The sequence below is a fragment of the Lepidochelys kempii genome, chromosome 18, assembly GCF_965140285.1.
Source record: "Lepidochelys kempii isolate rLepKem1 chromosome 18, rLepKem1.hap1, whole genome shotgun sequence".
Classification (NCBI taxonomy): Eukaryota; Metazoa; Chordata; order Testudines; family Cheloniidae; genus Lepidochelys; species Lepidochelys kempii.
The window spans coordinates 8,833,730-8,847,145 of record NC_136397.1 but is presented as its reverse complement, the minus strand read 5'-3'; the positions used below and the strand labels follow the sequence as shown (position 1 = coordinate 8,847,145).

Sequence of the window (13,416 nt, the reverse complement as noted above, 5' to 3'; positions counted from 1 at the left end):
AGCAGCTGGCCCCAGGTCACTCCAGCAGTGGCCGGTGTGGCTGCTCGGGCAGCCCTGAAGTCAGCCTCCCCAGCCACTGCAGAAGTCACAGAGGTCGCGGAAAGTCATGGAATCTGTGACTTCCGCAATCTGTGAGAAAGAATCTCAACCTTAATGATAATCTCCTTGGAGTCGGGACGTCTCTCACCATGCGCTCACCTATATGAACATTTAGTTTGTGACAAGCCGGGCTGTAAATCTACCCTGCAGTAGCGCACTAACTGGCTGGGTGGACACTGCTGATGTGCACTAATGTTCCTTACTGTGCTACTCAAGCACACTAAGGAACTGTTAGTGCAAGTCAGCAGGGTCCACACGGACACTTAGGGTGCATCTCCACTTACAGCGGTGTGTAGAATACATGCTGCACGCCCAGCTGGCATGGGAATCAATCGCAATGGAGATGGTGAGGCATGAGTGGGTAAAAAGAGCAGAAATCCCTCCACGCCTGAACCCCAGGGTATATTCACTGCTCTCTACACGCCCAAGCAGTACTTCCCACATCTATGCTGCCGGAGCCTTTCCCCGCTGCCTCCCGCTCAGCCCGGCCAGAGACTTTCACAGGTCACCGCAAGTGTTAACATTGCCTTAGTACGAGGCAGGGAAGATGTGCCATCCAGCCTGCTGCAAACTTGATGTTTGGGTAGATAAGCCCTATGTGATTGGGGTCCCCTGATCTTCGCTCCAGCCTCTTGTGCTACCGTTGTAGAGATAACAATAATGTCACTTCAGCCTGGCATTGGAGGCTATAAAATGGGAAAGAAAGCAATGGGAGATGGTTTTCATCTCTAAATTCTGGAGAGAAAGGATTCTCTAGTAGTCAGGGCAGCAGAGTGAGAGACAGGACTCCTGGGTCCAACCCCTGACTCACTGCGTGACCTTGAGCAAGTCACAGTCCCACCCCGTGCCTCAGTTTCCCCACCTATAACTATGGGACAATAATTCAGACCATGCTCCCAGGAGGGGGTGATAAGCCCTAATTCACTAATAATGTTTGTGAAGTGCTTCGAGATCTGCGGGCAGAATGTGCCAGAGGAGAGCAGAAGATCATTGAGAGTCTTGAAGCAGAGCGCGCTGTTAGCAGGGCCATCTTGGCTGGCACACCAGGAATTTCCAAGTGATTAAGTGCTACTGATCAGTGTATTAACAGATGCAGGGCGCTCCACTCATGAGGCTCCAGGGGCTCCGAGCAACGGGAACGGCCAGGAACAGAGAGACATGCTTTATGGTGAGGCTGTTCTCCACGGCTGCTCTGAAGGTCACATCTAGCTGCCCTGCTCATGCATCCTTGTTGCTTTTAAGGCCAATTTATAGACCCAGCAGCTCCGAGGAACAAGGAGTCCCAGAGAGGAGCCTGACCTCACATACTGCCCATCTTTGCTGTTAAAGAACAGGTGGAATATGGCAAGCTGTCCGGGAACAGGGCTTTTACTCTGTTGGTTTCTCGTACAGTTTATCCTTGGTGTCTGGCCCTTTCAGACTCCTCCTCACTGACAGAGACCCATCTCCTTTCGCCTTGTCCGCTTGGAGGAGCCTGCTTTATGGGCGCGTGAACCGACAATGCTAGAGTAGCCCTGTGGTGAGGGAGTGTTACTTGTGCCCCTTTGCGCCCAATCCACAGAGGTGATGGGTATGGTAGAGGCCCCACTCTTTAGCTCTGGCAGTAGCAACCCAAGTTTTGACCTCTGAGATCCTGAGTGTGTCAGCCAACACTGGTGACCATCACACTGCCGCCAGGCACGGGGCAGGCAGCAGCTACCCTGCGACACCAACACCCCCTGACGAGGCCTGGTTACGACTCCGCCAATGAGCAGGGTTTAAATGGGAATGTGGGGTTTTATCCCCATTTTCCCTGGGGAAAATGCCCATTTCAAAGTGAGGTTTCCGTCTGCCAAAGCAGGGTTTGGACGTGTTTCATGCTGATGTTTCTGAATCGACATTTGCAAAGCTTTTCCCCCCTCCCGCCCCAGATTTCACTGTTGTGATGTGTTGTCCCAACTGGGGACCGAAACAAAAGTAGAAATATTGACAATTTCTACACGAGGGAAATACCACTTGCTACCCAGCTCCACTCCTGACCTAGAGCACGTTCTCTCTTGGGAGCCACACCTCAATCCTGACTGGCAGCATCCCCTGCTGTGCCAATCCAGGGGTCCCCCAACACATCTCAATGCCCCTTGGAACGGACAAGCAGTGCCCCCTGCCAGCCAGGGGATGAAACCCATGGTCGGTTTTGTCCATTAGACAAACTTCCACAATGGGCAAGACGTCTGCCTCCAAAATTGTCCCTCTTGAGATCTGAGTTAGAGATGAGGGCTGAGTGCTAAGATGCTGGAGACAATGTGGCCTAGTGGCTAAGGCACCAGACTGAGCCTTGGAAGATGTGGATGCTGGTCTCAGCTTTACTGTTGTGTGACCTCAGGCAATTCACTTCCCCTCTCTGTGCCTTAGTCCCCAGGTCTGGGGACAACGACACTGAGCTGCTTCGAGCGTTACTGCTGGAAAGAACTCGGCGGTATTATTCATTCCCAACACTGATGCCTTTGAAGTGGCCTTGAGTTTCTGAGGAGCGTTTCTGATTCAGATGCAAGAGCAACTCTGCATTTGGCTATTCACTCAGCACTTTCAGGACACGTCGAAAGCTGACAGCCCTACCCTAACCTGAACAGAGTAACTAGCAGCGTATATATAGCCAAGTAACGGACGCAACATAGCAAACTTCTGACTCAACTTCTCCCCCCAGCTTGAATGTTCCCGATACCCCCCAGTGGCATGCCCAATCCCTCTTAGACAGTAGTGGTACCTGTGAGCATGAATCAGCAGAAATCACTGCATCTTTATGCCAGGTGCTAGATCCCGGGTTTAGGATGCCTCAGCAGAGAGGAGCCCTGCCTTCACAGGCATGATCCTCAATGCTACAGGAGCAGATTCCAGCCTTTCCGTGCGAGTGGCGTCAACGTATGCAAACACATGGCAGAGGTGCCCTCTTCTGCTCAGGCTGGATTTGGCCCTTGGGTGCCATACTGCATCAGAACATTGGCCCACCCAGGCCCCCGTGTCCTGCCTCCAACACTTTGGGCTTCAGAGGAAGGCGAAATACAGGTTTGAGCATTGGCCTGCTAAACCCAGGGTTGTGAGTTCAATCCTTGTAGGGGGCCATTTAGGGATCTGGGGCAAAAATTGGGGATTGGTCCTGCTTTGAGCAGGGGGTGGGACTAGATGACCTCCTGAGGTCCCTTCCAACCCTGAGATTCTATGATTCTAAGGTTAATTGTGAAGCATCCTATGGGATAGATAGTGAGTGGGATGCAGGCAAGCAGTGCCCATTGAAGGCTTCCTGGGTGTTAACCCCTATCCTCCCATTTCCTCTGGTCATTAGAAATTCCTCACATGACCTGGTTGCTCTTGGGCTGCATTGTTGCTGGTATGGAGGAGGACAGCAGGAGCGTTCATTGTTTAAATGGGCTCTTTAGCTGAACAATCTGTCCTAGCAGGAAGGATTCAGGCAAGGGGAAGCCAGTCGATACCAGCCGAGCATTGGGCCCTTTGAAAAGCAAAGAGCCTGTGGACATGAGCAGTTTTGTTACGCTCCGCTACAGCTAACCCTGTCTCAGTGCTGTTTCCCTTCCTCGCAGGGCCACTGCCTGCCTTCCCCAAAGCCCTCCACCAAGCGCGAGAAGGTGGGGGAGGCATCTCGGACCCTTCTGAGGTCTGACAGCTAGGAGAAGGAACCCCAGTCAGGACAGGAAAGGTGGCACCTGGCTCAAGAGAGGATGGGAAAGTGCACATTCAGAGCAGGTGGGTGGAACGGGGCAAAATAAGCCCCTGCCCAAGCATGAAGGCTTTGCATTTCTATAGCCCTTTTCATACCAGAATCACATGAGCCACAGGGAGGTTAAGTGACCCACCTTGGGGCATGCAAGGCAATCAGTGGCAGAGCCAGGGATAGAACTGCGGGGTGAGTCCCTGCTCTGGACACTAGAGGATGTTATGTTATGTTGGGGGGGAGGGATAGCTCAGTGGTTTGAGCATTGGCCTGCTAAACCCAGGGTTGTGAGTTCAATCCTTGAGGGGGCCATTTAGGGATCTGGGGCAAACACTGGGGACTGGTCCTGCTTTGAGCAGGGGGTTGGACTAGATGACCTCCTGAGGTCCCTTCCAACTCTGATATTCTATGATTCTATGATTCTATGTGAGGGCCTGGCCCTGGAACATCCCCAAATGATGCAGGTCAGCAGCGAGATGAGCACAGCTAGGCAGGAGCCAGGGCAGGTCAAGGGGGTGTGGGTGGGCATTGGGGACAGGCGGTCCTGCAGGTCGGGGCTGAGATGCACAGGCAACATTCTGGGGGGCCTCAGGTCTGGTGACTAGGACTGCAGCACTGCATGGGGGTCCTGAGGCCGGACGAGCAGGAGGTCCTGCCGATCTGGAACGAGGCACATTGGCAGCGTTGTGTTGGAGCAAAAGACTGGTGTAGAGGGTAGCGTCGAAGGGCAGGGATGGAGCACATCAGAAGAGCTCAAGACCACAGCAGCCAGTGGGGCTGAAGGCTGGCAGGCAGGGGCACTGGTCGAGCAATGTTGGGGCCCAGGCCTGGTGCCGCCAGCCAGGGTGAGGGGCACTGGTAGAGCTGTGGAGTGGCGCTCAGGATGGGCCCAGACCCAGGCTGAGCTCTCAAGCCTGGTTCCATTTGGGTTTTCGCTTCTGATAAAAAGCTTCTCTATTTGCTTTGGGGAGTGCAGAACAAGAGGTCCCCTCCCTCCCCATGGACCGCCCCCCCCCGGTGGTAATCTGTAGGATAATCTGCCTTCCCCATTGCTGCTGCAATACTGTTTACAGTGTCCTTAACCCTTGGAAGTACTAACATCCACTTGCCCAGCCAAGCAAGCAAGGCCCTGAATCCAACAGAGACTGTGCAGGCAGCTCCTTGTCCACTGTGGACCCCCAGCTGGGCCGCGCCATGACGCCCAGATCCCAGCTTTGCAATCGGCCACGACCTTTACCACGGATCGAACCCAACGGCCCGGAGCTTTGCGGAAGTTCAGACTCAGATCCCGGCTTTCTAAGCCGCGTCTCCCCCTCTACCAGCGTGAGGCAAAAATCCAAACACCTGCCCATCTGGTTCCGAACATGGGGGCGATCGCTGCCGATCTTTTCTGCGGAAAAGGACCTAGGGGTGACAGTGGATGAGAAGCTGGATATGAGTCAGCAGTGTGCCCTTGTTGCCAAGAAGGCCAATGGCATTTTGGGATGTATAAGTAGGGGCATAGCGAGCAGATCGAGGGACATGATCGTTCCCTTCTATTCGACATTGGTGAGGCCTCATCTGGAGTACTGTGTCCAGTTTTGGGCCCCACAGTTCAAGAAGGATGTGGATAAATTGGAGAGAGTCCAGCAAAGGGCAACAAAAATGATTAGGGGACTGGAACACATGACTTATGAGGAGAGGCTGAGGGAGCTGGGATTGTTTAGCCTGCAGAAGAGAAGAATGAGGGGGGATTTGATAGCTGCTTTCAACTACCTGAAAGGGGGTTCCAAAGAGGATGGCTCTAGACTGTTCTCAATGGTAGCAGATGACAGAACGAGGAGTAATGGTCTCAAGTTGCAGTGGGGGAGGTTTAGGTTGGATATTAGGAAAAACTTTTTCACTAAGAGGGTGGTGAAACACTGGAATGCGTTACCTAGGGAGGTGGTAGAATCTCCTTCCTTAGAGGTTTTTAAGGTCAGGCTTGACAAAGCCCTGGCTGGGATGATTTAACTGGGAATTGGTCCTGCTTCGAGCAGGGGGTTGGACTAGATGACCTTCTGGGGTCCCTTCCAACCCTGATATTCTAGGATTCTAGGATTCTATGATCCCTACCGTGCCCGTCTGTAACTGCTCAGAACAGCCAGCGCTATGCGTGGAACAGACCGTCGTATCCATAGCAACAAGCCGCTGGACTCATAACTTCCCAACACATCAGGGAATTATTTTTTCTTTTTCTATCATTACATCATAACAATCTCTGGTCACATTCCTCCAGTTGCTCATTAACAGCCACGGAATGTCTTTCCCCACTGGTTGTTACTGTTTTATCGGAGACATGTCCAGGTTCTTCAATTGCCCTAGAGCTTATTTAGGACGCAAGAAGCTTCAGGCAACACACATGCAGGTCACTACAGACCACAAAGCGCCATGGGTAAAGCTGTGTCTACCGATATATGTAAACGGAACCATCCCCAAAGGTTGTCAAGCAAAGAGACTTCTGCACGCCACCCGTTCCAGGCAGGTGCAGAAATTCAGTCCAGGATCTGGGAGGGAACCTGTTTTCTCTTTGGCCCCGGCTTGATTAGCTAGCACCTTTCAGGCAGGAGACAAGTGGACTGATCTTTTGTGCCTGCTGTAACCCAAACACGCAGGATGTGATCATGACTAGAGAACTGGGGTCAGCTTCCGAGATCACCCACCAACTGGAGCTGCAGGAAAAGCTCAGGGTTACGAACACCTCGGGAATGGAGGGTGTTCGGCACTCTCAACAAAACGTCATGGCGGTTCTTTCCAGCATTCACAACCGAACATTGACTGAATACAGCTTTGAAACTTTACTAGGCAGAAGAAAAACCTGCTGCTTTTAACCATCTTAATTCAAGTGAAACCATTTCCTTACCTTGCCAAATCTTTTTTTAAAAATGTTCCCTTTATTTTTGTTTAGTAATTTACGTTTAACACAGCCCTGAACTGCATTTGCTTTTTGTCGTTGTTGTCTCTGCTGCTGCCTGGTTGCGTACTTCCTGGTCCAAATGAGGTGGGTGGTTGACCAGTCAGTTTGTGGCTCTGGTGTTTGCAACTCTGAGGTTCTACTGTACACCTTTCTCCCCACAGGGCTGGGTGAGGCAGGACTGGCTTCACCTACCTGCCACGTGGGACCCCTCATGGCCCAGCAAATGCAATTAAGCTTAGCCTCAGGGAGCCACGCTAAGCAAGTCACTTTGCCTCAGTTTCTCCTCCGCTCCTTTCCCTGTGTTGCCTATTGTAAGTTCTCCAGGGCAGGGACTGTCTCTCACTAGGTGTCTGTAACAGCACCTGGCCCCACGGGGTCCTGACTTTAGCTGGGGCCTTTGGGGGCGACTGTAATACAAATAATGATGCCACATGACTGGCAGACACACTACAGACAGGGAGGGAAGAGGCTGCATCCCTCTGAGACGGCAGGGGGTGAGGTGGGCAGCAGCATGGAATCGAAGACACAAGTCGTGCCATGGAAGCTCTGATACCCACAGCTGGTCAGGATTTACATGCCGGTCAAAAGGCAGCTCCTCCGTGGCAGCCCGCTATCGCCATACGGGGGCATTAATTCAGCGCTCGCTCAGAGGGAAGAGTGCCGCCTTCTAAATCAGCACCATCGCTTCGTTGTTCCTTCAAGGGCCTGGCATCTAAAGCTGTGACCTCGCCTGGCCCTGCTCAGCTCCTGAGATCTACCAGGCTCACAGAAGCTTCTCCTGCCGCGGCGTGAAGGCTGCAGGCATGGAGTAGATTGCTTTAGCAAAATCCTGCCGTTAGATGGAGCGTGTGGGGGGGGGGGGGGAGGTTGGGGTGGGGGCGGGTGCAGCAATTCCCCACATAAAAATCCCTGTGTGAACTTTCCCCTTCTGCCAGGTGCCCTTCCTAATGACGTGCTGGAGAGGAGCTGCCTTCCGTCTGCTGTCTCCTCTCTACTCAGAGCAGCAGTTACTGCCATCGCGGAGGAAGTCCCGGGAACCACAAACTCCAGCCCAAACTCCCTATTTCTCCCGGTGCGCTGAGCCCTGCCGAGCAGCTCAATAAGTATCAGTGCAGCGTCTGCTCTCGTTCTGACTGCCCCCGAAAAGACTGGGACTTTCCCCACGCTCCCTTAAAATACCATATCCAGAGAGATCACCCTCTTGGCCACATCAGTCAAGCAGGACATACCTGGCCACTTCAGCCATCCCAGCCCAGCCAGATTGCACCAGGCTACCTTATGGGGAGACATGGGCTTCAGACCATCTGGGGATGTGCTGGCAGCAACAGCAGAGGGTGCTGCAGAGCAGATGCTCTCTGCCCCTTGTGCATGGACCTCTGTGGGGTGAGTCACCCTCCACTGGACTTTCTCATTCAGTTTAATGCTCCATTTCCGTTATGCCCCTAACAAAGCACTGTATTCTTTCCCTTGTTTTGGCCATGTTCGTGCTTGGGATGCTCACTGCATGCTGGGCACGGGTTAATGGTCCCTGCATCCTGGCCAGGGGTTACAGCAGAGCAATCCAGCTACTGGCTCTCTGTCTGGTTTGTCCAGAGATTTCAGAGCAGGACTGATTCCTTTCCCACCATCAGCCATAACGCCCATCCTTGCCACCCCCAGCCAGGGAAGAGGCGCTACACTTACACATCACGTTGAGGAATATGTTGCCAGATGCCAGGACCACTTTCTCCCGGGTAGCTCTGTCGTAAATGCCCACATGACACTCGTACGGGCCGTTGTCTGAGATCCGAACCTCCGGAAGACTGGGAAGGGAGAGGGAAAAGGAAACGTTATGGTAACATAACTGATACCTTACGCTCACACGACATCATTACTCCTTTAGGATTCTCCTCTGCTTTACAAATCAAACACACTCCTTATACAGCAGCCACAACATCCACCACTGACTTGCCCCCGCCCCTGCGGCTATTTAAGAGTGCACTACATGACTAGAAATCAGTGCAAGTCCAGCTCTGAACTTTATGAGAACCTGAGGGTCTGCTCAGATCTGGTGTCACTGGTTGGGACCACCTCTGGACACAGCAGCTTTTAACAGAAGGTAGTAACTAGAGATGGTTGGGAAATGGAATTTCCGTGGGAAATTTGTCTGCATTCTGAATGGAAAGTTGAAATTTCAAAAAATTTACCATGGGGTGGACATTCCGAGGGGAAAAAAAAAAGATCTGGAAACAATGAAATATTTCAATTCAATAAGGTAAAAACATATTTCAGTCCAACAATGCTGGAATGTTATCGTAGAGTATAAAACACACACACACACTTATTATAATAAAATTAATATTTTAATATAATACCAAGTCAAAATGAAATGAAATGAAATGAAACAAGAAAGTGGGGCCGGAACATTCTGACCTCATCCGAAGAAAACATTTTGGCATTATCAAAATGAAATGATGAAGCCAAAGTGGCTCTTTATTAATGTCTCCCGTTGAAGCTGAAATGGACACATCCCTACGAAACGTTTTGATTCTGATGTATCCAGCTGACGTTTTTTTTAGCCCGCTCTCCTGGTGACCCTTGCCGTCACCTGAAACTTCTGGGACGCAGGGGGACAGAAAGTAACCGTCATGCACATTGTCAGGTGGCCAGGGCACTGGGGCTAACCCCTCTGCACTTCCTAAGGGTGTGCAAGCGGAAGCCCGGCTAGCACGAGTCTATCTACCCGGGCTGGGAGGCTTGCTCCTAGCCGCAGTGTAGACGTAACACCCACGACCAAGGGTGGGGATTTCAAAAGCACTCGGTACTGGCCAATTGCTATTGCTGCTGGGGTCAAGAGTAAAACACGTGTCGTCTGAAATGGGTACAAAAAGAGGCCAGCTGCGAGTGACGCTGAACATCCCACCTCATCACCAGCAAACAGCCCAGCTCCCCCTAGCACCAAAAGCCTCGGCTCTCTCGGGGAGGAAGCAAGATTCACCAGCACCACTTCTCGAAGTACCGACCACAGCTACTTATGGCCCCTATCTCCAGAATATCAGAGGGCCTCACAATCCTTAATGGCAGCCCTGTGAGGCAGGGAAGAGTCATTATCCCCATTTTACAGAGGAGAAACTGAGGCACAGAGGCTTGCCCAAGGTCACAGATGATGTCTATAGTACAACAAGGACTTAAACCCAGGTCCTCCATACCCTAAGCTAGTGCTCTAACCACTGGACTATCCCCCTTCCCCATACCTCTAGGTGCTTGATGGGGTCACAAGGTGGTACAGCTCATTCACAGTTAGTAACCCACAAAGCTACAATGTAGAGTCCACAGCAACGGGCGACACCAGTCTCTCCCCATTGGCATGAGTGGAGAAGCTAGCAGTGTAGGAAGGCATTCCTTCAGGAGAGAAGCCGGCAGTGATCACTGGAGCCCCGCAAAGCCGCAGATATCCGCTTTATAGCCGTGGACCATGTTTGCGGATCCTGGATCGGATGCGCATACAAATTTTGTATCCACGCAGGGCTCTGGTGATCACCTCACTGTTCTAGTTTGCAGCGGGGATTATGTTTGGTCACCTCTCATCACTGAGTCTTGTGCAGCTAGTCATGTAAATCAGTCCACGGGCATATTAGAAACACGACTGAGCTTTGTTTAAGAGCTTTGTTTAACTGCGTGACCAGAAGGGAAGTGTCTGGGATTTCCTAGAACTCTGCCTCCTAAACTCTCCAGCAGGATTTGAGCAGAAGGCAAACCAGTCCTATAGTGCATGAGGACAATTGCTCAGCACTATACCACAGGGAGGCGGCTGTTTCTTCCTGACCAGACAACAATCAGCATTAGGGCCTGAAGCCCTAGGGGTTGATGGTGCTTATACTTGTTACCATTGCTACTCTTAGAATAGTGTGATTCTCTTCTGCCTTACACTGAGACATTTGCCTCAATCGTGTCCAGTAGCAGGGAGTTTTGTAGGTTAATTATATGTTCTTTAGAGGATTATTTATTTTGTGTCTTTGCTAACTACATCACCTCTTGATTTCTTAACAAACACAGGCTGCAGAGCTTGGAGAGATCTGGGATAGGAGGTGCTTATAAAGAGCAAGGTCTTTTCCCAGCAACATGCACGAATGGTTTACACTTTTCCTTCCAATGCACCTGTCTACGCTGAACATTTTAGGTACAGTTCAGAGGGATAAAGTGTGTGCAGATGTAAAGGGAAGCAGCAGGCCACATCCCTCGCCATGCAGGCAGGGGAGTTGGCCAGATATGGTGCATTCACAGAGAGGAGTGAGAGAGAAACTTCTGACTGAAGTTCCGGCCAAGGAAGTATTGATTCCAGCAGCTCCTCCAAGCCAGATCCTGACATTTGTCTACTCTGGGATTAAATTGATCCAGTGACACAGCCTTATCCCAGGCCTGAGGGCAGGAGGCCCTGAGAAGGTGAAGCAGAAAAATCAAAGTGCCCCTTACTCATCTCAGCAGCTAACAGAGGAGGAAAATAAATGTGATGCTCGGCTGAGAGCAAAGATGAAGGTTTATTTGTACGAGGGATCGATCGAACTGGCCACGGGGGCACGTTACTGTGAGTTAATCAAATAAAGGCCCCAGGGAGACTCGGTGGCAGGAGGGGCGAGGGGGAGCTACAGACCTGATATGTCACCTCCGGAGCTCAGGACCTGAGAGATAAGGGAACGGGAAGTGAGTCCTGACCTCATCAGCAAGGTGAGTAAATCAGCGTCAACCAATTCTCCCCTGCCCTGTGTTGCTGGTTACACCCCGTGCAGAGAGGTGTAAAATCAGATCAGAGCCATAGCATCTTGCACCCATTTTTCACATGGGGTCATGGTGGGGAACAGGCCAGATTTCCAAAGAGCTCAAAGACCAGGTTTCCAGGTGCTCAGCACCTAAAATCCAGGCCAGGTTTTCAGAAGAGCCCCGCCCCCAACCTGCACGCAGTATGCCGAGCAGTGCTTGGGTGCCTAAAACAGGAGCTGAGCTCTTTAGAAAGTCTAGCCCCCCAGGACTAGGCGCAAAGCAACAAGAATGGGAGGGCAATGCACTCTCTGCTCGCGAGAGAGGCAGGACTGGAAGAGCAGGGGCTGTAGACTACGATTGAGGTGCATTGGCAGGCAAGGTGGGGAGTCAGGACTGGGAAGTAGGGGGCATTGTAGGTCAGAATTCAGGGGCATCCGCAGACCTGTGAGGACAGCCTGCTTACTGCCTGTCTCTATTTACTCTGCTCTAGCCAGATGTTTGCTGTCTCATGTTGCTTAGCCTTAAAGCCCTCACTCCAGATCATCCTCGCAAAAAGCTCTCAGCCAGTTTCATCTCTGAAAATCTCTTGCACCTTTAGAGAGCTCCAAACCCTGCAAACTTTACTTGCCTGCCCCTGCAGCATGGTACGGTCAATGGGTAATATTTAAGGGAGTCCCTACGGGTTAGAGCTGTCACTTTCACCTGGGTGACGCATGGAACACAGGTTCTTAACCCACTAAGCCAAAAAATCCCATTTTCGTTTTCCTGAAATAAAATTTTTTTGATCATTTTCCTTCCACAAACTAATTCAATTTTTTGACGTCTTGTCCCACTTTGGGTTGATTCCCTCCCCCTCCCCAAATCAGAATTTCCCTCTTGTGAAGAATTGCTGTTGTCTGGCCAACTGTCCCTACCACGGACTTCTCTGCCACCCTGCTGCAGTGATTCGATCTGCCCCGCAAACGTTCCCAGGGGTATTTGGATCTGAGCTTTGGACCCACCCCGAGGCCCAGTGTCAATACGTTATAGTTGCCTCGCACACTTCTGCGTGCACTCAGTGGAAGGGTGCGCATGGTGGGGGGGGAAATCAAATAATGGCCATTTATACATGGTGCTCCTATGATACCTTTGGTCTGAGTGTTTCCCAGTGTCCTCTAGACATTAACCAAGACTCAGGATTCCCTGGTAAGCCACACTAATGCAATGCAGCTCTTTGCCCCCCTCTATTGGCCAGACTACACAGAGAAGTTTATGAGTTGGCTACTACCCCTGTTCTAACAACCCTGATCTGTTAGCTCAGCCGGTGGACTTCTACGTTTTCCAGCTCCCAAGGGTCCCCGTTTCAATCTCTAAAGGTGCTTTTACTGGCGGTGTTGTTGCACATGTAATTACCCATTGTACAGATGAGGAACCTGAGGCTAAGAGATTTGCCTCAGTTCAGCAGCAGGTCTGAGAACAGGCTCCAAGAATCCTGGCTGTCCCCCGGATAACAAAAACTTACATTGCACCTGAGTGTCCTTATCAGAGCAGGACAGGCAGCAAAACCCTTGTGGGGAAGATCAAAGTCCTGTCTTTGCCTGTTGGCACTTTCTTTGTTGAACCCAATTGCACCCAGGCCACGACTCTCCTTGGCTTCATATTTTCACCACCTAATCCAAAATCCCCCACCCCCGCTGAGCTGCCAGTGCCTTCTTCCTAAAGTGGATTAAGCAGGCAGGAGAGCTTTTCCCCAGGGGCTTGAGTGGCATTGATCGGCCAGTTGGTTAGCAGTCCGTATTCAGATAACAGGAGCCTGGGATGGAGATTCTTTTCACCAGCAATGGGACCAGGATCAATAAACTATTAATAACTGCAAAGATTTAAGGAGAGATCTGTGTAATGCAGTTCAGCAGCTGGAGTTTACCAACACTGACAGCTCCTCAGAAGGGTAAGTAATTGT

General features: G+C 51.4%; 1 protein-coding gene across 3 annotated transcripts in view; it reads right to left on the bottom strand.

The window, feature by feature from the left end:
• Positions 1-13,416, bottom strand: part of IGSF21 (immunoglobin superfamily member 21) — a 265,009-nt gene that overhangs the window by 54,885 nt on the left and 196,708 nt on the right. For all 3 annotated transcript variants that reach the window (XM_073316767.2, XM_073316766.2, XM_073316765.2), the window contains one exon: positions 8,424-8,542. In XM_073316767.2, the coding sequence (XP_073172868.1) occupies positions 8,424-8,542 (119 nt within the window). The remainder of the gene's footprint in view (positions 1-8,423; positions 8,543-13,416) is intronic.